This window comes from Heloderma suspectum, chromosome 1 (assembly GCF_057233095.1).
Source record: "Heloderma suspectum isolate Gila_16-S chromosome 1, 16-S_ref, whole genome shotgun sequence".
In the NCBI taxonomy this organism is placed as follows: Eukaryota; Metazoa; Chordata; class Lepidosauria; order Squamata; family Helodermatidae; genus Heloderma; species Heloderma suspectum.
Genome location: NC_139458.1, coordinates 95,831,172 through 95,857,620, shown reverse-complemented (window position 1 = coordinate 95,857,620; position 26,449 = coordinate 95,831,172). Strand labels below are relative to the sequence as shown.

The 26,449-nt window shown below is 41.6% G+C and overlaps 1 protein-coding gene across 1 annotated transcript in view; it reads right to left on the bottom strand.

The window, feature by feature from the left end:
- SHANK2 (SH3 and multiple ankyrin repeat domains 2) overlaps positions 1 to 26,449 on the bottom strand; it is a 556,941-nt gene that overhangs the window by 352,061 nt on the left and 178,431 nt on the right. The window contains exons 11-12 of the mRNA XM_084851942.1: positions 10,115 to 10,421; positions 5,266 to 5,435 (exon numbers count right to left, since the gene is read on the bottom strand). Of these exons, the coding sequence (XP_084708068.1) occupies positions 5,266 to 5,435; positions 10,115 to 10,421 (477 nt within the window). The remainder of the gene's footprint in view (positions 1 to 5,265; positions 5,436 to 10,114; positions 10,422 to 26,449) is intronic.

Below are 26,449 nucleotides of genomic sequence, written 5' to 3'. Positions count from 1 at the left end.
GTAGGCACAGTGGATGTGCTTCAACTGGACACTGTGCTGAACAAGGTTGTCATAATAACGTATTACAAGTAGAATTCAACGTCTCCCCTACAGCGCTACATTCCTTGTGGCAAAATGAACCTTTGTCTATACATAGTGTTACGGGATTGAGGTTGGACTAAATTATCCCATAGGTGTCCCTTCAAAAACCATGATTCTTAAAGGAGTAGGGTTTAAGAGGTTAAAATCAGTTTGGCTAGGTCTAGCTGTGGATATCCCCTGTGAGATTCATTGATACATATTTGCAGATATTTCATTTGTTAAGGAGATTAGCTTATGGCCCAAAATGACTAGGAAATGACCAAGGAGAGAGACATTTGGAGAAGAGGATTTATAGAGAAGATGGGGTGTGAGGAAAGATTTGAAGCAAGTGAGGTGGCATCATATGCTTGGAACTCCCTCCTTCTGGGAGGCAGTTCTAAGCATACAGGGCAGTGAGGAAGAAAAGGGTGGAGTCTTTTGAGGCAGCAGGAGAACTTCAGATGGCTAAGCATGGTGGTGCTGGAGGAGTGAAGATGTATCAGGATACAGGAGTAGAGAGACAGGGGTGGGGGCTTGGCCATAGAATGCTCTGAAAGTAAGGAGAAGGACCTTGTGCTGGATGTGAAAACAGGCAAGAAGCCAGTGAAGGGATTTAAGGAAGGGTGTCATGTGCCTATATATGCCTGCCCGAGAACTGAGATGTGTTGGTGGGGCCCTCCTCTGCATCCCACCACTATGAGCCATACACTATGATAGGATGTGGGAGAGGACCTTCTCTGCTGTGGCACCCCGGTTGTGGAATGCCCTCCCCCTGGAGGCCCGATTGGCGCAGACATTGTCTTGTTTCAGCGCCAAGTAAAAACATGGCTTTTTACCAAAGCCTTGGAGGGCTAAATGCATTACCTAGCACATTGTTTTCACTGTTTTATTGTTTTAGATTTTAACTGGTATTAGTTTGTTTAATAGTTTAATATGTTTTAGGTGTTTAAACTATTTATTGTTTTATACTTTTTAAATTGATTTTATCTGTACGCCACCCTGAGATCTTAATGATATAGGATGGAATAGAAATGTTTTACTTAAATAAATATAAATAAATAAATGTGATCAGAACAATAGAAGATGTGAATAATTTTGGCAGCAGAATGTATAATCTGCTGTTTAGGCTTTGGATACTAACAGTGGATACTAACAATGGGAGAACAAATTAAGGACATTTTTTTTTTCCCCTGAGCAGGTAGCAGCAGCAGCTTTCTCACAGAGGACACATGAAGTTGGATCAGACATTTGTGAAGAGAATTCTGTTCACAAATTGGGGCTTTCCCACTTCCTCCTTCCCTCCACAATTCCGTGTAATCCCTAGAAATCCACCTGATGGATAGGGACTATCTGCAATGGCATGGGAAGTGGTGCAGGGAGCTGAAGCTGGAGAGGGGAATCTGCAGAAATCAGCTCCTGCCCTCAAGCAGCCCATTCAGTCCAGACCACATTAAGTGCAGTGCACAACAGGCAGTCATTATGGGCAATGAATCGCAAACACTAGGTAAACTCTCACCATAAACTTAAGAATGGAATGAGAAGCACAGAATACAAAATAAGCTTCTTCTATGCCTTTTATATGAACTTGAGCACACTCTGGGAGAGAGCGGAGGACAGGAAGGCCTGGCGTGCTATGGTCCATGGGGTCATGAAGAGTCGGACACGACTGAATGACTGAACAACAACAATGCCTTTTACACTTCCTGCAATGGTCCGTAGTGGGAGAGGGAAGGATTGTGGAAGTAGCCTTGATGAAGTAACACTGCCACGTGTTGCTTGGTTGTTTCCCTGGGGAGTCGCTACGGTAATTACAGGTGAGGCATTGTGACTGGAAGGAAAGTTGGATAGTTGCTATCGTCTCTTTGTGAATAGTTCTTCTTTTTCTGCATTTATCGTTCATTTAGCATTATAAGAATGTTTCTGAGTTGACTGCAGAGTGAAAATATTATATTGTCCAGCTTGCCCTGGGGCAAACAAGGTGTCCTTTGGCAGTAGCTGTGGCCTCAACATAGAATTGTGCTACCTAAATCTGTTTTTGTTTTTCTGAAAGACTTCTTAATGTGGATCTTAGCAGCATATGGGGGATTTCCTCTCCCTAGCACTGCCACCATCTATGGAGGAACTGCTCCTTCACTGGGCAATCCCACCTATGGGGTTTCTTATTTATAGCAAATCCTTATTTTTCTGGGCCTAAGGAACGCTCTGCTACTATAACGCAGAGTTCCAGAAGCTGATCCTTTTCTGCTGCCACCAATTCTCTTAGAATACTTTAAAAAACCCTAGCAGCTGGTATAAGAGGCTTAGGCATGAGATGGGCACCAACTCTAGAGACCAGTTGAACTATTAAACAAGTAATTTTTTAAAGGGATATTTTGTACATAAGGGATTACTAATACTTTGCGGATTTCAAAAGACTGCTTAGCGACAATTGTTAAGGACTCAAGAGACACTGTTGCTGCTCTTAATGACTTCTTTTACCCCAGGCCAAATTCTCTAAGCCTCCACCCCAGCCAAATACACTTACAACCAAGTCCAAATCATGGGTACAGTCTTCTCTGACCCCCAAGCTCCTCCTGCTGTATTACTGGCTGCTTGGACCGTTTATCTTGGTTTTTACTGCCTGCTTGTATAACCTTCTTCTGGCAAGATCTTAGATCAGCGTCCTGCCATAACACAGCCACTTGCTCCCTACGCCAGATCTTCACCAGCCACAAATGGGTTCCTTCCAGAGAAAGACTAGGTTAATATCCAGGCCTTAGCTGTTTCTCCTCAGCTTCCTCCTAGTCCTTTAATAATACCACACACCAACCAGTAAACCTTCTCCCTCTCTGAGTCCCACAGACTAGGACAGTCTCTTTCAACTGTCAAACCTTAATGATCATTTCCCAACCATTCTTTTCCATTTAGCTAGACTCCCCAGCCAATCAGAACTGAAGTTACCTGATCCAGGCCCCATCTAACAACATTCAAAGTGATTCTCTCTCTCTCTCTTCTCCCCCCCCCCATTCAAAATGCCCCCAAGCAACTACTACACAGGCCTTTGACAATAACAAAACAAGGCCTCAAGCCTACTTGAATACATTGTAACTTCACAGAAGCCACACAAAGTAAACATTACATAACAGTAACCATCCTATACAGGCCTTTGTTTACACAGCCACACAGTTTCATTGCCATATTGCTTGCAGTCCATTACAGATGCAAGAACCTCCTAAGTTTGGCTAGAACGTATTAGTTCCATCCATCTGTTTGCAAGGAGCTTTAATCAAGTCTTCCTTCTATTAATATAGGTCTTTCCTCTCTGTCTGCTACTATGATTTTTAGAGATTAAGTTTAGCTGACCATCCTTCAAGTCAGTACAACAACTATCCCCTCAGCAGTGCTGTTCTTTATGCAGTCTTGTTTGGTCATTTGACCTCAGTTTTGGCATCTCTGGGGAGAAAATATATAGCCACAAAAATATTTTTAGGCTCTTAATCAAGAAAATATTCAGTTAAGAGAGGCTCTCGTAGAGGAAAAGGCTTCTAATGCAGTATCATGGGATGCACTGGAATTTGCATATTTTATTTGCACATAAAAATGTAATTTTCATGAATGTGGTGAATGATGGGTCATTCATGGACTAATCTTCCACCTTGCCAGCATGGCCAAGATCCCCTAGTACTGCTAGTGCCACATATCCAAACCATGAGAAATTACACTGCTTTGACAACTAAGTAAATGTGGTTTGTATTATTCGTCATCTCCTAACACAACCTTTGAAACACACTGCCATGACCGTTTCAACTTTTACCCTAATCCATATGTGCACACCAATCTTTTGTACTTGCAGGGGTCTCTGCTACTCTTTTCAAAATGCCCATCTATGCAGAAGCACCGCAAGCATATTAACTCACTTTGGAGGCTGGTTGGGTTTGCATTTAAGGCATCTCTGCCTTCCTCAAGGGTTAGTAAGCAGCAGCTATGGGTGCTGTTGCTTTAAGGTCATTGTCCAACAAAGTCATAAAAGTGAAACTGAAAGTAAAGAGCTTTCACAATGGATCCCAGAAGAGGATGCTAGGGTAATAGGTTGCTTAGGAACAAGCACTACTGATATATGCAGGTCAGGAGATCCTGGGAACACATGCAGACCTCCACTACCACTGTAGCAGGGGAAAAAATGGCTGTCTCAGGCTCTGACAGTGATAAGACAGTTTGTCTTTTCTTTGTACAGGCTTCATGAAGCCTGACGGAACCATTCAGTCAGCACAAGCAATAGGGACCACAGCACATGAAGGCTTATTGGATATAGTGTTCTAGCTTTGGATGTTTCTTGCCAGTGCTTAACGGCCAAAATTTGATGACAAACCACTCCTTGTCTTTCTGTCTCTGCTAAATCTTGGTGGCACAGCAGCAGGCAGTGGGGGCTGCATAAAGGCTGGGAGGGACTGTAGCAGGGGACTGCATGCGGGTTGCAGGCCATGCGTTGTCTGTCCCTGGTGTAGAAGATTGCATCCGTAGCATGTTTTTACTTGGTAATACCATGTTTGGGATACAATATTTTAATAGTATTCCTGTGAACTGTTTTTCCTTTTAATTGTTTTAAGTTGCCTCTTGCACATAAATTATAAGCATTACATATTTAGTGTGGCCTAATTATTGATTCTTTAATTGAAGGCATGCTTCACAGTGATAAATCTAGATCCATTAATTTGCTCCATGCAGCACAAACTGGCATTGTTGTAATATGTTCTTATTGCTACGGGATGCAATTCAAATGCATTTGATATCAAACCAGTATCACCTGAACTGGAATTAAACTACATTAACCTTTGTCCTAATGGGTTCAGAACTGGAACTGAACCACCAAATTGATGTGTTCAGATCCCTGTTTAAACTATGAAAAAATGGTATGGTCATTGTTATAGGTATAATTTTTAAGCAGAATGGGATTTGAAGTTTCTGTGTAATGGAGTTTAAATTTAATTTATTTGAATAATCCTTTATATTTTTTTTTCATTTTTTCTTCTCCTCCTCCTCCTCCTTCTGTTTTCTCTTTCTTTTTCGTTATTGCTGTGTCCTCTTAAGAATAATGTATTGTTGGGAAATTGTAGTTATTGATTAGGTTGTTGGTATTGTTTATTTCATGTATAAAGTTAAAAAAAAGAATTAAAAGTATTTTTAAAAAAATGGTATGGTCATTAAGGAACATTTGAAAAGACTGACCTTTTACCCTGTCCCCTTTGTGCAAATGAATCTCCCCATCTCCTTGAGGCTGATATGGCTTCACGACAATAAATAGTCTTCCAGGTACAGCGCTATAAAGTTTGCGTTTTGGACCCTGAAAATCCAAGGCAGATATAGTATCCTTGTTGGCACTGGGGTTATAACTGGCACTAGAAAGAGAGCAAAGTGAAAAAGCATTAGTTTACCTTTCAGACTAGAGATCGTCACCACCACCCCTCACCTCTTCATGACATAAAGCCACAGAAGGCCAATGCCTTCTGCTGCATAAGCACCATGTGTCTGGTAATCTAGACATCTCTTTTTAACCCAGATAAATAAAGTGGAAAAGGTCAGTTAATTATAAGAATTTTTTCACTGCAAACACAAAAAGGCAAGAACTGACTCCAGGTTTCCAATCTACTGGTTAAGGGAAATGACACACACAGGGAGAGAACATGATTAAGGTGCATGTAGCACTTAATGGTTAACCTACGTCAGAAATATGGTGGGTCGCAAAACTGTCAAGGTCAGACAAAGTTGAGTGCCTAGACCAAAATTTTAATAGCCCTACCTTCTAGAAATGTTATCTACAGGTTTCTAAAGCCAGCTACATTATTGACCAAAATGGCTTCCATAATTCAACTGTATGCTGTGAAAAAACATTTCTTTTATGCACTAGTTCAAGTGATTTCACTGATTAAGGGGAAATGTAGGGGCAAACTATATATTACATGCAGTTGTGTATAATAAAGTCCCACTATTTCTTTTTAAAAATTAAAAGTAGCCTGGGGACGCTGCAGCATTTGAGTAGAAGAGTAACAGCTTGCAAGGAGGTGCCTATCACATTCCCCACTGGCTGTTTTGTGCTAATATTTTTTTTTCTCCAAGCAGCTTTTACACCACCCCACATGGGATTCCAGAGGTGTGTCTGCACTTGCAAAAAAGCAGCTTGGGGAGCAAATGAGTGAAAAATTGCTTGTGGGGAAAGGGTTAAGCACCCTGTCTCCCCCTGCTACATCTCAACTCAAAACTGCAGCCTCCTGCTTTTCATTCTAAACTGTTCATGCTTCATTATATACATTCATTCATTCATTCATTTCTATACCACCCAACAGCCGAAGCTCTCTGGGAGGTATACATATTTGTATATAACATCCAGTTTGCCCCATATGTGGCTCAACTAAAGCAAATCGATAATGTGTGCACAGGAAGCCAGGAACTAAAACATCTTGCAAAGGAAGCTAGTAACTATAGCAATTATTTAGGAAGCAAAGGATCTCAGAAGCTGAGCATGAGAATGCTTCATGAATCAATCATTTTCCAAAATTTAGGTAACTATACACTCTGTACATTTTAAAAACATTCATCGATTTTACAATTCCTGTCCTGTTATTTTTCTATTTATCTTCATTGCCTTGCAAAATTTTATCAGGCAAGATTATTTCCAGATTCTGTTTTGCTTCTTAAAAAAAATGTGGGGGTCCCACTGTACACGTTCCTAATGTCTGATTTCAATTACAAACCGGAAAGTAGTAGGTGTCAGCATTTGGAATGTTCTGATTACATTGCCTAACAACTGGAATTTATGTGTAGACTTTATGTAATTCATCTAGAGATTGAACAAATTTAGAACATTTGGACCCATCATCCTGATAAATTATTACTGTTTATTTTCTGTAATTATAATTGGCACAGGAGGGGACTTTCAAAAGTGTTTATATAAATGCAAAATGCAGCTCACAGAGAATCTGAACAGATGTTAGGTACCTAAGCTTAGGTGTTAGGTGCCCCTTCATGGATCACTGCCTTGTTGTGGCGAAGGGGCTTGCATAACTCAGTGAAGCCATAAGCTATGCCGTGCAGGGCCACCCAAGACGGACAGGTCATGGCGGAGAGTTCTGACAAAATGTGGTCCACTGCAGAAGGAAATGGCAACCCACTCTAGTATTCTTGCCAAGAAAACCCCATGGAACGTATCAAAAGGATATGACACCGGAAGATGAGCCCCTCAGGTCGGAAGGTGTCCAATATACTACTGGGGAAGAGCAGAGGGTATTTCCAAGTAGCACCAGAAAGAGTGAAGTGGCTGGGCCAAAGCTGAAAGGACACTCAGCTGTGGATGTGTCTGGTGGTGAAAAGAAAATCCGATGCTGTAAAGAACTGTATTGTTTAGGAACCTGGAATGTCAGATCAATGAATCAAGGTAAGCTGCAGGTGGTCAAACATGAGATGGCAAGATTGAACATCGACATCTTGGGAATCAGCGAACTCAAATGGACAAGCATGGGCAAATTTAATTCAGGTGACCATTATATCTACTACTGTGGGCAAGAATCCCTTAGAAGAAATGGAGTAGCGCTCATAGTCAATAAAAGGGTGGGAAAAGCAGTACTGGAGTACAATCTCAAAAAAGACAGAATGATCTCAGTACGAATCCAAGGCAAACCATTCAACATCCCAGTAATTCAAGTCTATGCCCCAACCACTGAGGCCGAAGAAGCTGAGGTTGATTGGTTCTATGAAGACCTACAACACCTTCTAGAACTAACACCAAAAAAAGATGTCCTTTTCATCATAGGAGATTGGAATGCTAAAGTAGGAAGTCAAGAAATAACTGGGATAACAGGCAAGCATGGCCTTGGTGTACAAAATGAAGCAGGACAAAGGCTAATAGAGTTTTGCCAAAAGAACACGCTGATCATAGCAAACATTCTTTTCCAACAGCACAAGAGGAGACTCTACACATGGACGTCACCAGATGGTCAATATCGAAATCAGATTGATTATGTCCTTTGCAGCCAAAGATGGATACGCTCCATACAGTCAGTAAAAACAAGACCTGGAGCTGACTGTGGCTCAGATCATGAGCTGCTTCTTGCAAAATTTCGGCTTAAACTGAAGAACGTAGGGAAAACCACTAAACCATTCAGGTATGACCTAAATCATATCCCTTATGAATATACAGTGGAGGTGAGGAAGAGATTTCAGGGATTAGACCTGATAGACAGAGTGCCTGAGGAACTATGGACGGAGGTCCGTAACATTGTTCAGGAGGCAGCAACTCAATCCATCACAAAGAAAAAGAAATGCAAGAAAGCCAAGTGGCTGTCTGAGGAGGCTTTACAAGTAGCTGAGGAAAGAAGGGAAGCGAAAAGCAAGGGAGAAAGGGGAAGATATATCCAACTGAATGCAGAGTTCCAGAGAATAGCAAGGAGAGACAAGAAGGCCTTCTTAAATGAACAATGCAAAGAAATCGAGGAAAATAGAATGGGAAAGACTAGAGATCTTTTCAAGAAAATCGGAGATCTCAAGGGAACGTTTTGTGCAAAGACGGGTATGATAAAGGACAAAGAAGGCAGGGACCTAACAGAAGCAGATGAGATCAAGAAGAGGTGGAAAGAATACACAGAAGAACTATACAGGAAAGATCTTAATGTCCCTGATAGCCATGATAGTGCAGTCACTGAACTTGAGCCGGGCATCCTAGAGAGTGAAGTCAAGTGGGCCTTAGGAAGCATTACTAACAACAAAGCTAGCGGAGATGACAGTCTTCCAGCTGAGCTATTTTAAATCCCAAAATATGATGCTGTTAAAGTGCTGCACTCAATATGCCAACAGATTTGGAACATACTTCCAATAGAACATCTGTAATAAAATAACTAATTAGAGAAGAGCACATTATAGCACACGTAAGAATAATTGGATGGACAGCAATTTGCAAATGGGATGCCAGTATTACCCCTGCAGTTAAGATGCGGGTAGGTAAGGGAAGCACCCTATGGGAGAATAAGCCACATTATATAGTTCCTACTCAAGCAGCGATGAATTTAACAGAGTTTTATAGCAAATCTACATGGATGTAACTTTGAAACTTGCCAGTAGTGGCATGTATTTTATTAATATGGAGTACAGTAGGCATTCTCTTCCAATGGCTTTATATAAGGGCTGGAAGATAAAGTAAGAATGAAAAGTTATTCCCCTTCATATGCACTCTTCCTCTCTCTTCTTAATACATTATTGGATGATTCTCTGTTTATGACTTGACACTAAGGTAAACATAATCCTTTTGGATGTCAAACCTATAGAAACCTACACATAGTTGTGGCACACCAGATAAATGTTCTGTTTTATGATGTGCTGGTGCAACACCTAGTGTTCCATACCCTAAGGTGGTATTTGTTAGCTCCACAGCCCAAGCAAGCATGGGGGAGACAGGACACATTTACTAGAGGTCCCAGGCCTGGTCTGCAAGCTTATGAACATGTGGCGGGGGGTAGGGATGGGGCTAAATTATAGATTGCACCTGAGAAAGTATATGCAAACTTATTTCTATGTATCTATATGGGGTGTCTAGATCGTATAAGGTGTTGTGAAATCTGAAGCCAATCAGCAACAGTGTTAGACAGATAGTAGTGATTATTATGTCCTAATACTAGTATCCATATAGGTACAAAGAACTATACACAGAGAAACACAGAAATAGCCTGGGCCCTCCTCTGTATAGGAAAGGTGGAGCTTTACAGCAACCTACAAGTTTTCATCTGAGGACCAAACAAGGTGTAATGTAAAATGCATGAATGCATTTAATGTGTGTAGGCTGGTGCTGGTGGTGGGTAATCCTTTCCTTCCCAGCCGCAATCCAAATAAAAATTCTCCCCCAAAGCTACTATTAATCCCAAAAGGGTCTAATTAGGGCTGAGAGAAGGCAATGGGAAGAAAAAAGGGACATGGTAGGAGGACGGGTAGGAGACATGAGGCGAGGTTAAGCTGTATTCAAACTTGTATTAGAAACCATTAAAAAACAACAACAGTGAAATCAAAATTTAAAAATTGCATATTGAAAAGTCACCTGATGTGCCGGTGTTGCTGCCACTTTGCATCCTCTCCTAACCTATTTAATGATGGTGAGCGGCTCCGAGAGGTTGAAGTATAGCTCCCAACAGTTTTCACAGTTCCATTAGGATTATTCTGCATCTGTTGGAGTAGGTGAGGCGAAAGGCTACGGTGTGAAGAAGCTAAAGAGGAGGCTGACCAGTCAGGAATGTTGATGTTCAGATTGTTATCACTATTGGACCGAAGCAAAACACGAGGTGTTGCCAAGGTGGTCTGGGGCCTCCGTCTTCTGTTTGAGTATGTAGGAGCCTCTCTAAATGGCACTGAATTGAAAGGGGAAAGAATACAAAATTATTCTCTGGTAAACATATCTGATTTTAGGCATATTTATCAGCACATTTAAAAATTCAGCAATATATGGTGCCCTTTCAATTATTATGTGAAAAAGAGAACAACTATGCTTCAGCTGATTGTCTAATCAAGATGAGAACTAGAATTATATTTAAATGGCAATTAAAATTAAATATAATTTCCACAGGAAATCACTTTTTAAAAACTAGAATTAGTAAGCGATAAAGCTTCACATTACTGAGTAACATCATAGCTCACTGTAAGAATCCAGAACTGGAAATTGACATTCAACAGTGAATGCCATCAGTCTTTGACTTACGAACAATAAGCAATTATTGGAACTCACCAAGAAATGTGTAAAATATAATAAAAAATCATATACTGAATGTTTTTAGTATGGTAAGAGCAGTTTTTTCATACTAGAACTAGAACCTTCCTTTCTTTCTCTCTTTAGCACAAGTTTAGAGATTTATATTACCCTAAACACATGAAAGTGGCAGAGAAATGCTTTCTTCCACATGGAACTTACAATATATTCCCATTGTATCCCAAATGATGGAGAATCTCTGTGCCAGCACCAGTGAACAGTCAAGGAAACACATTAGTAAGAATGTCTTATTTATTTATTTATTTGTATCCCACCTTTCTATCAAGAAAAATGGCATTCAAAGCAGCTTATTCAAGGTGCATACACCTTACAATTCAGATCAGGGAACTACAGACCATCTGGAGCCACAGTGGAACCTTCTAGATCCTGCTAAGCCTGAGTTCTGGACTGCTGCAGGTGGAACCACAAATGTGTCATCGCATTCAACTTGTTTCAGTGTTTAAATAAGCACAGATATATGAAATAAAATCCTGCTAATATATTATTGTAAAGTAACACTTCATTTTTATTATAGTAAGTGAAGACAACTGCATCCATTCTGGCTGAATATTATTCTGAAAAAGATCTTCTCTCTCTTTCTGTCCATGGTTATTCAGAGGTTGTTAGGTGTGTTGAGCCCCTGAACCCTTTGGGGTGTGATTAGCAATGGCCCGAATGACTGTAGGAAAAAGTATAATGGCGTCATTCAAATGTAATGCTAAACTATGGCCACCATGAGGAGATTCGAAGCTTTAATTTCTGTTATTAGCTAACTGCAGTTTATCATGATGCCAAACTTTGGTTAGACTTATGTATGGTTTACTGAAACAAGCCAACTTCAAACTGTGACCTGTTTCCCTAAAGCATAGTTAAAAAAAAAAAATCACAGTTCTAAGGTTTGGATGTAATGATAACCTGTGGTTAATTGAAATGGAAATGAAGACTTCCGATCTCTTCCTTGCAGCCACATTGGAAAGGAGACGGGGGAGCATATGAGCCCAAGACTCATGCACATAATGCTAAACCATAATTTACATCTGAAGCAGGCCACTGAGTAGAAGAGCAATGTGACTTCCTGCTGCTGGCCGAGTTCCCAGTCTTTGAGCAGAGACTGAATGTCAGAATGCTAATGGCCTGCAGCCATGTGCACTAGCGTACTGATTAATAACATGACCTATGGACTGCAGTTCAAAACTCACCTCACCCATAAACTCACTGGGTTGGCTTTAAGCCAGGGGTGGGGTGTCAGGAGCGCTCTGGCGGCCTCTTTCAGTAGACTCCAATAGCCAACTCAAGACACAGATGAAAGGATTCTTTTCAAGGCTTTAATCCTTTTACAACTTAATGACTCTTTCAGATGCTAATCACTAGTGACTAGGCAAGGAAACGCAGAGTGGCCTATGCTTCGAGTAGGCAGTTGATCCGCATTTGAAAGAGAGTCACTTGAAGACCCTGAACTTATGGGCTAGGGAGAGATCCTCCCTCTTTCCCTAGGGTCCATGGGAGGCGGCCGTTGCTTGCGCGCCAAATGGGCGCTACACCTCCTTTCCGCGCCCTCCATCGCTCGTCGCTCCCTGCGTCTGCGTCGAGCATCTAACAAGCCTCTTTCCCGCACTTTCTCACTGCTAGGATCACTATCTATCACGTGGCGGTGAAGGCAGCAAAAAAGGAATATTATGCTGCCTCCATCGCGTCTGCAGAGTGCTGCCCCAGGAGGCTGTTCCAAGTGGTCCGGAGCCTGGTCGGTCCTGTGGCTCCGGAACCACTGGAGCATTCTAAGGCCTCCTGTGAGGCTTTGGCAAGGCACTTTGCAGATAAAATTGATCAGATTAGGTGTGTTACTCTGCACACTGTGGATACAGTTAGTGAGCAAGAGGCGGCCTGTGGCAAACCGGTTTTGTGGGATCGGTTCCAGCTTCTTCCTCCTGATGAAGTGGACAAGGTGCTTTCATCTGTAAGGCCAACCACCTGCTTACTTGATCCTTGCCCATCTTGGCTCATTATGAGCTGCAGAGAGAGACTGGGTGAGGGGATCAAGGCGGTGGTGAACGCCTCCCTTGAGGAGGGAGTGATGCCATCAGCCCTCAAGGAGGCAGTGATAAGACCGCTCTTAAAGAAGCCCTCCTTGGATCCTCAAGTTCTGAACAACTTTCGCCCAGTCTCAAATCTGCCATTTTTGGGCAAGGTGATTGAGCGGGTGGTGGCGGTGCAGTTGAAGGCACACTTGGAAGAAACTGATTATCTAGACCCATTTCAGTCGGGCTTCAGGCCTGGGCATGGGACAGAAACGGCCTTGGTCGCCTTGGTGGATGATATGAGGAGGGCTCTGGATAGGGGTGAATGCTCCTTCCTTGTTCTCCTCGACCTCTCAGCGGCTTTTGATACCGTTGACCACGGTATCCTCCTGGACCGCCTGGAGGGGTTGGGCATTGGAAACACTGTATTGCGGTGGTTCCAGTCCTTCCTCTCTGGCAGGTACCAGAGGGTAGCACTGGGAGAGGAGGTTTCGGACCCGTAGCCACTTACTTGTGGGGTGCCACAGGGTTCCATCCTCTCCCCGATGCTATTTAACATCTATGTGAAGCCGCTGGGGGCTATCATCAGGAGGTTTGGGGTGCAGTGTCATCAATATGCGGATGACACTCAGCTCTACCTCTCATTCAAATCTTCACCAAGGTTGGCCGTAGAATCCCTGTCCAAATGTCTGGAGACGGTGAGTGGCTGGATGGGGAGGAATAAGCTGAAGCTGAACCCTGACAAGACCGAGGTACTTTTGGTGGGAGACAAGAGGAGGCTGGGGGATGTTGACCTGGTGTTGAATGGGGTACGGCTACCCTTGAAAGACCAGGTCCGCAGCCTGGGGGTCATTTTGGACTCCCAGCTGTCCATGGAGGCTCAGGTGTCAGCTGTGAGCCGGACAGCGCTGTATCAACTCCATCTGATACGGCGGCTGCGCCCCTACCTTCCCGACCATCTGCTCCCATCGGTAGTACATGCCCTGGTCTCCTCTCGTTTGGACTACTGTAATGCGCTCTACGTGGGGTTACCCTTGAAGACGGTTCGGAAACTGCAGCTGGTACAGAACGCGGCGGCTCGCCTGATTAAAGGCAGCCGCCGGCGAGATCACATCACTCCAGTGCTGAAGGAGTTGCACTGGTTACCAGTTGTTTTCCGGGCCAAATTCAAGGTGTTGGTTTTGACCTTTAAAACCCTATATGGTTCCGGCCCAGCCTATCTTAAGGAGCGCCTCCAGCAACACCAGACAGGCCGCTTAACAAGATCAGCCTCGGATGGCCTTCTCTCTGTCCCATCAGCCAGGACAGCTAGACTGGTGGGGACGAGGGAGAGGGCCTTCTCTGTGGTGGCCCCCACTCTGTGGAACTCCCTCCCTAGGGAACTCCGTCATGCCCCCTCTTTAATGAGCTTCCGTCGTGCATTAAAAACGTGGTTGTTCAGGCAGGCATTTGGGGTGGGTTAGGGTATTTTTTTTAAAAAAAAAATTATGGTAAAATTTTATTGTTTTAAATTGTTTATGGTGGGTTGTACATCGCCCAGAGTGGCTGGGTGACCAGTCAGATGGGCGATTAATAAATTTAATAAATAAATAAATAAATAAATAAATAAATAAATAAATAAAATATCTATCTCAGGAATGCTGGCAGGAGGAATCTCTGCCAGCTGCTGTGCCTGTGAGGGAGGAGCTGGCTCCCCTCCCACGGATTGCTGATCCTCCTCAGAATCAGAACTGCTCTGGGGTTCTATTGGCTCAGTTTCCACCCTGACATGGGGAACCTCAGGCCAAGGGGACAAAATCCAGTCCTCCGGGGGACCTAACCTGTCCCTCCAGGGTTCCCCAGATAGCCATAGCAACTGCCTCATGCCCCCCTTTCCCCCACACACCAATTCTTCAGTGATTTCCCAGGTTTTGTGCAATTGTTTCCTATTCTTAAACATTGAAATACCTTTCCTAGGGGTTAGTTACTAGCAGTAAGAGCTTTAAGCTACAATATGCTGGTATTATTTTTTGTATTTTTAGCCCCACCTACTAGAATGCAGCCCTAAAGAGCTTCTCTGAAATTGAATTCAGCCCTCAGGCTGACAGAAGTTCCCCACCCCTGCCTTAAGCAAACCACTCTTTTAAAGTCTCAAATCCCTACCTGTGATATGGTGGGTTATAACACTGGCTTAGTTTACAGGATTATTGTAAGATTCCTAAGATGATGAGCACTTAGTAAAAGTGCTAAATAAATACCAAACATTATTACACCAGTCCCTAGCCCAGGAGTGGGGAACCTGTGACCCTCCAGATATTGTTCAGCTACAACTCCCATCATCCCTGACTACTGGAGCAGATGGGAGCTGGAGCCCAACAATATCTAGAGGAACCTCCCCAAACTGGGGAGGGGTAACGAGCAGGGTACTGCAGGGCTCAGTCCTGGGCCCAGTGACCTTCAACATTTTTAGTAATGACTTTTAGTAATGACTTGGAGGAGGAGGTGGAGGGAATGCTGATCAAATTCGCAGATGACACAAAATTGGGCAGGATAGCTAATACCCTGGAAGACAGAAACAGAATTCAAAGTGATCTTGATAGGCTGGAGCGTTCGGCAGAGAACAACAGAATTAAATTTAATAGGGATAGATGCCAAGTTCTGCACCTAGGAAAAAGAAACCAAATGCGCAGTTACAAGATGGGCGATACGTCGCTCAACAGTACTACAAGCAAGAAGGATCTTGGAATTGTGGCAGCCAATGTGAGGTGGCTGCAAAAAAGGCAAATGCTATTTTGCGCTGCATTAATAGAAGTATAGCTTCCAAATCACATGAAGTACTAGTTCCCCTCTACTCAGCACTGGTTAGGCCTCATCTGGAGTACTCTGTCCAGTTCTGGGCTCCAAACTTTAAGAACGATGCAGACAAACTGGAGAGGGTTCAGAGGAGGGCAACGAAAATGATCAGGGGACTGGAAACAAAGCCCTATGAGGAGAGACTGAAAGAACTGGGATATTGAGCCTTGAGAAAAGAAGACTGAGGGGAGATATGATAGCGCTCTTCAAGCACTTGAAAGGCTGTCACAGAGAGGAAGGCCAGGATCTCTTCTTGATCATCCCAGAGAGCAGGACATGGAATAATGGGCTCAAGTTACAGGAAGCCAGATTCCGGCTGAACATCAGGAAAAACTTCCAGACTGTTAGAGCAATATGACAATGGAAGCAATTACCTGGGGAGGTGGTGGGCTCTCCCACACTGGAGGCATTCAAGACGAAGCTGGACAGCCCTCTGTCAGGGATGCTTTGACTTAGATTCCTGCATGGAGCAGGGGGTTGGACTCGACAGTCTTATAGGCCCCTTCCAACCCTACCATTTTTTGATTCTGTGAATGGAGGTTCCCCATCCTTGCCCGAGTGAAAGAGCAGAATAGTCAGTTCATGCATAGGAGGTGTATCAATTCTGGGGGCCTAGTGTTGTCAGTTCCCAGTCAACCCAGATTCAAAGATTGCCAAAGTGAAACGAAGTCATAGATGTGTTAGATTAACAGTTTATTGATTATACAGATGATAGATGGATGCAGAAAAAAATGCAAAGATAGCTCACACGTCCCTTCAGCTGATCAAAGCAGGCCTTTGTCACAGCTGGCTGTGTACTTGGGTCCCCACAGTACAGAAGCCACCACCCCCATGGATCAACAGATTTCTCCAGGCTGGTAGTGCACATTTTCCCCCTTAGAACAAGACCAAATTAATTTGCTCTTGGTATAGACTTATATAGTACACTTCTCCCCTTCCAATTGAGTTGCAGCCTCGCAGCTGTAAGATTTGTTGACATATGGAGCTGTACTTGCTTGCTACCAATTAGCTTATATGCGAGGCCCAATAAAAAGCTGCCCTTTATATGAGAAGCCTACTTGGTTAGCTATATGCCCATTATGTCAAGCTATACAAGCCTCTATCCACTCAGCATGCTGTGTAGGACATGGCTATGGGAGCTCACTAAACTCCTTGTCAGTCTTCCAGTGTCAAGCCCGCTACAGGAGGCTAGACCTCATGATGGGAAGAAGAGAACACTTCAAGAAAACACTGATTTCCTTTACCAAATCTTTTGTGTATAGGTAATGTCACTTTTTTTACATGCTCCCCCTTTTGATGTGACTTCAAGTCACACTACAGGCATGCACCAGTCGGCATTGCTGAGAAATATTTTTTTCCGGCACAGTAAAAACTGACTGATAGATCATAGAACAGTCATAGAATAGTAGGGTTGGAAGGGGCCTACAAGGCCATCAAGTCCAACCCCCCAGATCTTCCTGCCAGAGTGACTATCCATGGTTATCCTTTGGCCATGAAGCTATGATATTTTGCTTTTTTAACTACAACATAACTGGGATGGAATGACGCATTACAGCCCATATATATGTCTCCTCAAGAGGAACAGAGTGAAGGGGAACAAGATGCTTGAACCCTCAATCAAGGTTTTTAATTCACTGTTCTTTTTGAAAGACCAGAGGTAGTTAACTTGCATATGCCTGTTGAGGCTATCAGACTGAGTTTTCATCCCCAGAATCGCAGATTATAAAACTTGCTGGTTGTTGCCAGGATGACCTATGCCCTAGAAGCCTTTGAATCAAGGAAGGGTTCTCACTTCTTTTGTAAGTACAATATTGGATTTTCTGCAGCTCTTGTAATTAAGAGTTTATTATCCAAGATGCTGCTTAAAAGTTATGTAAATCTGAGGCCCTCTTTAGAACAAACTACAGTGTTTATGCATTCCCATCTGTCTCTCTGTCCACAATGACACATGGCAGAGGATTTCACTTACTGTCACTAAATCATCACAAATCGAATTGTAAAATTCATACTCACAGTATTGTTTAGCTTTAAAAAATTACATATGCCAAAAAAAAATTCCAGTTATTTCCATATAAAGTTGTTTCAAAGACTTAAGTTGTTTTAAAGACTTCAGCTAAACCATAAAGTGCTGCATTGGGCGAAACTCTTCCATCAGTGGTTTCAAATGCAGGAACTAAAGTCGAATCCTAAATTTGGCAAGTGGGGCAGTCATCCAGCATTGATATTAATCCCCATTACCACCATCATGCCTGGCACAGATCACAGCCCACCATGCGAACCAGGATTCCATCTGCTACTACAACTCCCCCTCCCTGATCTGAGGATGCTTCAAATGTATGAAGGGAGAACTTCTACTGCCCAAATCCAGTTCCATCAGTGCTTTGTCTTGCTCTGTGCTGGAATGCTGATCAATGTTATATGTCACCAAATTTTGAAAGAGAGAGTTTAAAGTGTCCTGTTTTTAGATTTTTTTTCATATTTGGATGACATATGCATCATGTGTTAGTTTTTTATCTCTTACGGAAATAACTGTTTTTCTATTTCCACTAGTGAAAGAGACAATAAGGCCCAAGTATGTTTTTATAGATAGCTATAACTGTCAGTGGGACAGTTAGGCACAGTGTTTTTTAGGTGTCATAAACCAGAAATGATTTACATTACTTTAGAGAAAAATCGTAAGGACACCTTCATTTTTATTAAGGACTTTCTAGACAGTGGCACCAGTTGAGAGAATGGAAAACAGTGAAGAAAGCTGTTTGCCTGTTCCTACAGGCAAAATACAAGCTGGGCAGAAAAAGCCTCACACAGCCTCAAGTTAAATATCCTGCATGTGGTATATTGTGCCAAGGGGGCTCCTGGAATCAATATGCAAGCCTCTCCTGTTCTACTCTCCAAAGCAGATCAATACTAAAAGAGTTTTCCAAGTGAACTTTGTAACTGTGCTGTTACCAGCTAGGCTGTGAGGTTTATTTATCTACTTATTTATTTACAACATTTGTGTACTGCTCCACATCTAAACATATTCCAGAGTGGTGAACACAACAAGAGATAAAATGAACAAAAGGTAAAAAGAATGAAAAATGATATTGAAATTATTCTTTAAAAAAACGGAGTGTAAATAAAACCGGAGCTGGTTAATCAAGGGGGAAAAAAGAGCTGTTTCTTTCAGGAGTCACCGAAAACAACCCAGTGTTGGCACCTGCCTGACTTCTAGAGGCATGGAGTTCCATAGGAAGGGAGCCACCACACTGAAGGCTCTTCTCCGGGTGGACTCCAGTCGGTCCATAGGTCCACGTAGAATTACCAGGAGCATGCCCTCTGATGACTTCAGCAATTGGGCAGGTTGGTAAGGGAGAAGGCACTCTCTCAGGTATTCTGGTCCCAAGTTGTAAGGTTCACTAAAAAGCTGCTCAGAAATCTGCTGCACGGAAGACCAAAACTAAGCCTCCCCATGTAGTTGTGGTGGGTACTTAACTTGGCTGTTTGATGTGAAACTTACTTCCTCCAACACAGCTGGAATGTATTTATGGGGTAAGACTGATCTGCATAGTTGTTTATGCATATAGACTGCTGTTACTTGACATGAATGAGGAGATGCAGTTCACATCCTAGTGAAATCAATGTCAAAAGTTCTCATTGACTCAACAGACCTAGAAACTGTGAATGCATCTACTAGCTGCAAGTGAACTACCAAAATTAAATTCAGAACATGTTTTTTCATCCCTCCTTCAGTATTTTAAATAAGAAAAATACTGCTATCAGGTATTCCAAAAACACAAATAAATTTTGTAGTGATGAAAGGAGTGAATTACAATCAGTATGATTACTTCACTTCCATTTGATCTGTTAACAAACCTCTATTTTAGCCAGTTGGCAAATTAAGGAAATTCAGGTTGGGTTGGGTTTTTGTTTAAAAAAGCAAAGAAAAATTCTATTTGTAAGTTTGAAGATATATTTGAATATGTAATGTATACCTGTTTGTAAGTCTGTAGGCCTAGCAGGCTGAAATGTGGGGTATACATATATAAATGAATGAATTACAAGCTATATGGCACTAAACATACACTTGGTTTCAAATGGATATATATGTACATTATATAAAAAGTGCCCTTCACTGTAGTTTTTACCGATTATCCTATTGTTTATTTAACTACCTGTGGTCTATATTTCATGACATATTTTATGTGGTATGTTACACCAGCTTTTCAAACAGTATTTTGGTAAGGCTCTTGGAATATAGACCGCCAAATTATTACTGCTGGTATTTCAAATCTGTGTAGGAGAACCCTCATCCCCTGTCTGTTCTGCCTTAAATGAAGTTTCCATTGATGCTTTGGACTAAGCCCTAGAGCATTTAACCCAGATTTTGACTCTGGCCTACTGAACTCAATGGGTTGGAGCCAGGCTTGCACTCCGTGGAGTCTACTGACGCTAGAAGATGTTCCGCTGGCACTGGAGGAATTTTCTCCAATTCCCCATTCCCCCTGCAGCCCCCAGCACCACCTTCCATGCTGTTCTGGAAGGGCCCTCCAGAACAGTGTGAAAGGCGGTGCTGGGGGCTGCAAAGAAACAGGAAGTCAGAGAAAATTGCCATCCCCTTCCTCCAGCAAGAAGCTTCGGCTAGATCCCAGTTCTCTCCCATGCTCTTCCATTCATGGAAAGGCAAGTTTGGATCCAACCCTATAGAAGGATCTCAGCTTAGGTATAGGGCAACCAAACATACAAATGAGATTAAAGGGTTTTATTCTAAATCCTCCAATTTAACTTGCTCATGGACTGTACTATATATTTGACTTCCATATTACGACTCCCACATTTCAGAAGAAACAGAGCCACACCAAAGTGATTTCTATATTTTTCAGAACTCAGATTTCCTTTTCTCACCTTATGGCAAGCGTAAAGGTCTTTTAATAGTTTCTGAGTTAATTTTCACTTGATGTTAACAAAACATTCTTTTAAAGACAAGGTTTAAAACAATTACATTTTTTAAGGGAAGGTGTAAATACTATGAATACTGTATGGAAAATTAGTGACACAAACAAGATCTCCCACTATACAATTGCTTTCTTCTCTTTTTCCCATGTCAGTTTGCACACTGCAAGTGGGAAGATACTTCCAATATGCTTCCTGTATGCACTATTTATTTTATTTTTCATAATAAGAATATAACTGTATTTAAAAAACAACAACTATAGAACAAGAGTATATATTCTTTAAGCTCTGCCGCACTGATTTCCATTTTCATATTCAGTTATTTTCAAAATAAATTATTGTTCAGATGAAGAGATATAATAAGAACTAACAGCATGCTTCTACGTAATTATCACCCCTTATGAATTAAATACTACTATATCATAATCTATTGGAATGTTTTCCCATCAAACATTCAATAATAATATAAACCCAATAAATTCCTTATGTTTACTCAAATACATATAGAGCTTTTTCTGTAAATGAAATGCAAGGCTTCTCTGAGATCCACAGAATGAACAAGTCACACACAAGCCCTTATAATGAGTTGTCTAAAAGGACAGCCTAACATAAACGAATTCTGGAAAAGATACGGAAGGAACTTAGTATAATTGTACAGTAACTAAGCAGATCATATTAAGCGTGCACAAGAAAATAGCAGTTCTCAAGCATCAAGTGCTTTGCGCTCAGTGCTTACCTTCTTTCTTTGTTAAGGCATTTAACAAAGACTTCATTTTCTCTTTTACTTTAGCGGCAATCCCCTCATTATATAACCTTTGCTGAAATGAAAAATGAATAAAGGCTACCCAGTTTCTATGTGTTTTAACTGCCTGCACCCTGACATAAGCAGCAGGTTTCCATGCACTGTATAACTACAAGCATAGCTGGGCATCCAGTTCCCAGCATTCTGGTGACAAAGCCCACCCCACATTCTGTCTGTCAGCTGGGAGCCAACTGTGCGCAGACTGGAACTGCTCAAAAATCTTGCTATCTTTCATAGTATTAGTCATGTGAACACCACCAGCACAGTCTCTCAGACATTCCCCTGCTTTTGTAATTGAGACGTTTATGAGTAAGAGAATAGGGATGACTGAAGCAAGGAGAAGCAGTGCAAGCTGAGTAGGGTCAAAATTAACATTTGGAGGGGGAGGGGAGCATAATTCATCTTATCTCATGGCAGAATTTCACAGGCTAAAGGAAAAATCTTGAAAGAGGTGGGAGTTATGGACCTGGTGAAGCTTAATCAGCATCCTGCCCCCAAGTGTTTCCCAATACTTGTTTGCTGGTTTCTAGTAATGCTTTCTAGACTCCACTGGTTAGTCTCTGTGAGTATGCAATTAACTGCTTCCAAGTCTCACACCTTTCCTAAACATTTGAACAAATCTCTCAATCCAGATTATTTTTAAAGTACAATTGCTTCTTATTCTTCTCTACTTTATGAAAATATCTTAACACATAGTAACAAAAATGCGCTTTACTATGAAAACTACTATAGCTTTTCAAAAGCTGCATTTGGAGGAGGTTTCAATGGATGCATTTGGATGTATACGCAATTGTTACTAATAGCTCAATCATAAAATGCTCACTTGAAATATTACTGTTTTCAATACAATTATCTTCCAAGTAAGTTTACTTAGGCCTGCAACCTAAGAGATAATGGCAACGAAAATGAAACTGGAAAGAATATGTCCCTTTACATGTACAGTGTATTAGAAGTGACAGACTGTATTTTACTATTCACAAAACTGAGGGATAGTTAGATAATAAAACTTAAAATTTCAGTAGTACCATATACAGAATCAGAGTTGTGATCTGATAAAAACAGCTATCCTAAATGTGGATAAATGGATCAGTTACTAATAATAGTGTACCACTGCAGCGGTATCAGCCTGTTGTTGGCAAGGTATCTGCAGTCTGGATCTCGTAGTTGCTAAGAACAAATCCTTCATGAATAAAAAAAAGATAGATAAAAGCCACTTTTACTTTCCTATGCATCTCACAAAATAACTGTAAAGAATTAGCAAGCATACATAAATAATGAAAACAGTTTAGGATTCATTTAATATTACAGTGTTTATGTCGGCCTTCATATTCAATGGAAAAAGCCATTCCCCCAAACAAGATATAATTAAGTTTGGAATTTATTTTAAAGGTCTGAGTTGATGTAAAATTCAGCAAAATGATTTTGAATAGGATGAAAAAATACACACAGCATAGCCAGAGGAAATTAGAGATCATAAATATACAAGGAAATCACTTGAACCATCAAAAGGCACAAACACTTCCTTATTATTTGTTACAAATATGTGCATGTCATCCTTATCCACTGTATCACCCAAGCTAGCTGGGACAGCCACATTTTTCAGACCCTTTCCTGTATAGTCCACATCTTTCACTCATTCCTATTATAAACAAGAAACTGTTTCTTTCTACCACCCTGCCCCCCTGGCTAGGTTATCTAAAGCCTAGGGAGTAGACATCACAAACGTTCTATACAAACCTCTATATTGTTGATATATTTCACCTTATGGCAATGCCAAATGCTGTAATTGTTGATCACGTAACTGTAAGTTGTCAGTGACAAAAGCAAAGAAACTGGCATGGATGTATTCTTTTCAAGGCAAATACTGATTTTTTTTCTTCTCAACTTTCCTTCTGAAAGCTTCCATGATAAGTACAAATGAGATGTTTTTATTAACAGCTACTTTTCCCTATTTCACCCAGTCCACTAAGACTGGGAAAAACATACAGAAGGTGAAAGACAGAGAATGTAGTGCACAGCGGGAGGGGGGGGACAGGGGGAGGTATAGGCTGACTATTAAAGGAAAGGAAAGAGAGTCAGAGCTGAAACTGACAGAGAGGAAGGGGAGGCGTTTGGGCAAGGAAAGTGCTTAATTCAGCCCTTAATTTATTGATAAACTATATCAGCAAAATACAATAGGAGAAAATATACATTTTCTTCCCCTCCTAGTTTTCATGCCATTGTCTACCACACCATGCCACACCGCTAAACTGTCAGACTTTACCCCTACCCCCACCCACTATGCTTAGGAGTGTCTCTATTTTCAGCAAGATACTGGTACAAATCAGGAGTACAATCCAGGCCAGGGCCCCACAAGTGCTTCTTCTTTCCAAAAAAAAATAATAATAATGGCCAATTTAAGCACACTTTTTAAAAAGCATGAATGTAACATGAAGTTTGGTCTCTCAACCCTAATTAAAAAAAATTAAAGTATGCCCTGCTTTAGATAATCAGTCATGGAGGATGAGCTGCTGGGAAACCATCACCATTACTGAACTTCCCCTGCAAAATGCTACAAGGGAGTGCTGTGCAAACATAGCACACGCGCAGGGTAAGGTAGGCACAGAACCAACATCTGCACCCAGGGCTGGCCTAAGACATTTTGCTGCCTAAGACAAAGTCAAGATGACACCACACCCATTCCCCATACAGAATGAGATTTAAATCTTATTTCAGCACCATACCTGAGGGCAGCAAGCTAGCTTAGGGGGACACAGGTAAAGCAACGTGACACACACGCTCTGTCTTCCAACATTTTGCCACCAGTCCTTGCCCTCAAGTAACTGTCACCTCAGTCTACCTACCAGATGTATTTATTTCCAAAAAACAAATAAATCTGTAAGATCAACCTACATGAGCTCAAAAATGAGAAATAATACATATTCTCACTCTCTTTTTGCTTTGCGAATTTAGCAGTCATATGGACAATCAAATATAAGTTCATTAAGATTAGGGTTTTAAGATACAATCTATGCATGCTTAGACAGAAAAAAGTCCTACAACTCCCAACATTCCCCAGCCAGCATGGGGAATTTTTTCTGTCTAATCATGCATAGGATTGTGCCCTTAGTATTCTGTAAAACAGTAAAGAAAAACAAGATAAACAACCCATTTTCTTAATAACATATTAACATTTGGAAACACCTTCATCTTTAAAATAGCTCCTTGCAAGAGTACAGAGCTACACTAGGTATGTGCAGAGAGTTAAGAACAGCTACAGTACTTTGCAAAGGAAGAAGCAAGAATGTCCCCTATCAGAAGATGGGCTTATATAGTAAGACTGAAATATAATTCATTCAGCAGTCCTATACAGGTTTATTCAGATATAAATCCCACCCAGTTTAATTAGACTTACTCTCAACTAAGTGTATACAGAATTGCGGCATATGTGTGTGTGTGTGTGTGTGTGTGCACGCGTGTGCGCGCACGCCCATCCTTTGAGTACATACACCCCCTATCATATATAGACATATTCCCTGATCAAATGGTAGGACTGCATCTGGTTTTGTCACCAAAAGTATGCGATTAGCTTTGGGGTGTTTTGTGCTCTTAGGAGTGACTGGGTTGAGAGTGAAGGGAAAGGCGATATCGGATGTGCAAGGAAACGAACAAATTGAGAAACAAATGTACATTAATTTTACATTTGGTATCTTCTCTTATGTAGACATGATCTTACTTTCATTGTCACTGAAATCCATTGTTGTTGGGTCCATCTTTGTCACTAGAGGGCCAGGTGACATCAGTGGTTCAGAGTACCCATTACCAACTCTGGTTGTTGCACCAACTACACCCATTGCTGTACAGGGATGACCTCATGACTAGATTACTGTAATGCACTCTATGTGAGGCTGCCCTTGCACCTGATTTGGAAGCTGCAGCTAGTGCAGAATGCAGCAGCTAGGTGCTCAATGGGACACCCAGCCATGTTCACATAACACCTATGCTAAAAGAACAGCATTGGCTGCCTATTAGCTACCAAGCCATTTTCAAGGTTATGTTGCTGACATACAAATCCCTAAACAATTTGGGATCAGGATACTAGCAGACTACCTTCCACTATATATACTCAGCTGACCTTTAAGATCTTCAGAGGAGGCCTTGTTGGTCATTCTGTGTCCAACAGATTGTCACCATGTAATATCTCAAAGGTGGGCCTTTTCAGTGGTGGCGCCCACACTCTGGAACACTCTCCCCTGTGCAGTCTGAGAAACAGAAAATGTGATATGTTTTAAATGTCTCCTGAAAATGTACTTGTTTACCCAGGCTTTCTCTGGCTTGTTATTAATTGCTTATATGCTGTTTCATCTTACTGTTCCTTGTATTGCTTTGTATTGTTATTATCTCTGAAATTGTTTTAAGAATGTATTGAAATGTGATTTTAATGTTTATATGTAAACTGCTTAGAGATTTTATTATATTAAGTGACATATGAGTATTATTAATAAAATAAATAAATAAAAATTATTTGTTCAGGTATTAAAAAGGCCTTTTAATATTTCAAATATGGTGCTCAGAGTTTATTCTGTGTTGCTTGATGGCATGCCATATTGTTTTACTTTATGTGTGAGGCTGGTTGGTAAATAATTGGACAAAGCATCTGCGCTTCAAAATGTTGGTAGAGTCAATTTTATTTGAAAGAGTAGCACTGTTCTGATGGTTGGTAACAGCATGCGGTATTAAAAAGGAAGACTGTTAAAAGCCAGTAGCCTACCAGAATCTCGCAGGCATATATTAAAATGTTAGAGATGTTGAGAAAAGCATAATTCTGGGATATGAATACAAGTTCCAGAGGTTCAAATAAGAGGTGAGCATTAGGGACCCCACAATTTTTCTCCAGTTTGGATTAAAATCTGAACCAGAGAGGAATTCCTAGACGACCCTCTCCCATCTGCCTAAGCTCTCCTACTGAACTTCCCATATTCCCCAAACACCCTTCCCCTTCCATTTAAACCCTACTTACTAGCTGGACCACCAGCAGCAATGCCACTCCAGTTGTAGGGGAGGGGCTAAGAA